Source organism: Cyprinodon variegatus, unplaced genomic scaffold (assembly GCF_000732505.1).
Source record: "Cyprinodon variegatus isolate N-32 unplaced genomic scaffold, C_variegatus-1.0 Scaffold107, whole genome shotgun sequence".
Classification (NCBI taxonomy): domain Eukaryota; kingdom Metazoa; phylum Chordata; class Actinopteri; order Cyprinodontiformes; family Cyprinodontidae; genus Cyprinodon; species Cyprinodon variegatus.
This window is the reverse complement of record NW_015150560.1, coordinates 1,216,353-1,218,917: the sequence shown is the minus strand read 5'-3', so window position 1 is coordinate 1,218,917 and position 2,565 is coordinate 1,216,353. Positions and strand designations below refer to the sequence as shown.

General features: G+C 36.2%; 1 protein-coding gene across 1 annotated transcript in view; it reads right to left on the bottom strand.

Annotated features, from left to right (window-relative positions):
- Positions 1-1,593, bottom strand: part of cpsf3 (cleavage and polyadenylation specific factor 3) — an 18,062-nt gene extending 16,469 nt beyond the window's left edge. Inside the window, exons 1-2 of the mRNA XM_015374642.1 lie at positions 1,442-1,593; positions 1,267-1,330 (exon numbers count right to left, since the gene is read on the bottom strand). Of these exons, the coding sequence (XP_015230128.1) occupies positions 1,267-1,330; positions 1,442-1,512 (135 nt within the window). The 5' untranslated portion in view covers positions 1,513-1,593. The remainder of the gene's footprint in view (positions 1-1,266; positions 1,331-1,441) is intronic.
- Positions 1,594-2,565: the final 972 nt, after the last annotated feature.

Genomic DNA, 2,565 nt, shown 5'->3' with positions numbered 1-2,565 from the left:
ATATATTACATTTCTGACTGTATATCCCTGTGATTATTACACACTGTAGCTTTAAAATAAGACAATTTTGCACTTTAAAGAAGATAATGGAGGGGATTTTTCTTATTTCAAATTTAAATCACTTTGATAGATCAGATAATCATTTAACTTATTGCTCAAATGGGTTTACTCTTTTATAATAAATAATATTTTTATATAATTTATATTTTTAAATGATAACAGAGGAAATGGAACTGATAAAGAGGGGAGAAACGTGTAGTAAAAGTCGAACCCACAACAGCAACATCGAGGACAAAACATAATTCTTTTTTCCATGATCACTCACATTGTCAAATATTGTTTTACAAATGCATTTACTTTTACTTTACCCTATTTAGCATTTCCATTATTTTCTTCTTAAGCCCCCCCAAGTAAAAGGAAAACAATAAAAAGAATAGACAAATTGCAGCTGCTCCACAGATCTAAACAGTGATAGATTAATAATTACAACTCCTCTTCAGATCAATTCAGAATATTCACAGCAAGTTTCAAATTGTTTTTTTGGATAAAGTATTTAAAAGTTCAATTTTAAATGATTGAATTTTTTTTCTTTCACTGACTCTCCTGGTCCTCCATAAAGCTGTGCTGCAGAGAAGCTGCAGGACGGCAATGCAATGAGGACCGGTGGCCACTAGAGGGCAGCATCACAAACATGATGAACGTCAAAGGGGGCGGGGCCAGTGGCGGGGAAACCGGAGCAGGGGGCTTTGGAAAAAATATTAGATGGAAGCTTATTAATTTTTATAAAAAAAAATAAATAAATAAATAAAAATAGTTAAGGCTTTATTTTTTTTTCTTAAAAAACAAAAAACAAAACATGCATTTGAAACGAAACGGGAAAATAAACATTTAAAGAGATGTAAAAATGACCTCCCCTTCTGCCTGTTCCGTTATAATTAGATTTTAAACTCTGTCTGTTTCAAACGCTCCTCATGGTGGCCCTTTTTAAATACAAACCTGAGACACTTTCTACGGGAAGTCATTTTATTTCAGAAATGTAAGATATATATTTACATTTTTAATCTATTTTTTAAATCTATTTTTTATTTTATTATTATTATTTTATTTTAAAACGCTTCTTCTTTGTTAAAGGGCTATAGTAACAAATAAATAAATCATTAATAAGTTATCATGAATCAGTGTAAATATTGCATTTGAAAATAATTATTTTATTTAAAAAAATTTTCTGAATGAACCTGCAGCTCCTCTAATCTTAATAATATTTACCATTATTTTCCTCCCTTTGAACTCCAGGATGATACAGGACCTCCCGACCTCCTGACCAGCTCCACTGCAACAGAAATACAAAATTAAATAACAAAAAAAGATATATATATTATGTGCGTTTTGGTTTCTGAGGGAAGCTGGTTAAAAATAAACGCATTAATAAATATAATCTTACAGAGGACGGATGAGGAGCTGGTCACTCTCCTCAGCCGGAACTATCAGGTCTACTTTTCGTTTCGTAGCCATAATATTTAATTTAGCAGGTTAAATATGTGGAATTATAAAAATAAAATCGTTCATTCTACTGTCTGTATGAAGGAGACGGTGGCGGATGGTCCGTGTGGAAACAGCAACTGTTGCATAAACGTTCCGGATAAATATTGTTTTCGTATTTTTTATTAGTAAATTAAGTTAAGCTGGTTAAAAATGATTATTTTGGTGCATAAATAACGTGCTGGGTGAGACTGTAATCATTTTAATGTTTTTGTATTTTTCTTTATTTTTTTTAACCTTGTGGTCGGCTGCGGCCCCTTTAAGGCGCGTTGGGTGTCGGCTCAAAGAGAAACCGGAGAAACAAGAAGAAGGAAACTCTGCAAAGCAAACTTTTAAAGTTTGGCGGTTCGGACAGGTGAGGCGGTTCTGACCCGGTCCAGGTGAAATGATCTGTTTGTCTCTGTTGCTGTGAGGAAGTCAGAAACAGGAAGGTGTTTCTGTGGGATCAGTTTCCGTGTTACAGCAGAGAGCCGCGGCTCTGGTTCTGGTTCTGGTCCTGGTCCTGGTCCAGGTCGCTCTCAGTCTTCTGGTTAATATTGATGTTCCTCTGCTGGTGACACATGTTGCATTCAGGTGTTTAGATAATATCAGATTCCAGGCTTCTGTTAAAACCGTCAGAGCTGCAGACTGAGGGAGAAGAAGGAAATATTGATCTATTTTATGGTTCTCTATTTAAAAGCCTTAGATGAACATCCAGATACCAACTTGTCTCCAGGATTTACTCAGAGAAACGACCCAAAAGACGACCCACAGAAAGTCTGTGGCTTTAGGCCTGAACTTTGACTAGGCCATGAATAGACTTTGATCTGAATGTGTGGGGTTGGTGTCCTCAGCTTTTAGTAGTGATGGTGAGATGGAGCCTCATGAGGCATTTAAACCNATGGTGAGATGGAGCCTCATGAGGCATTTAAACCAACCTTCCTTCCTTCCTTCCTTCCTTCCTTCCTTCCTTCCTTCCTTCCTTCCTTCCTTCCTTCCATCCATCCATCCATCCATCCATCCATCCATCCATCCTGCCTTCCTTCC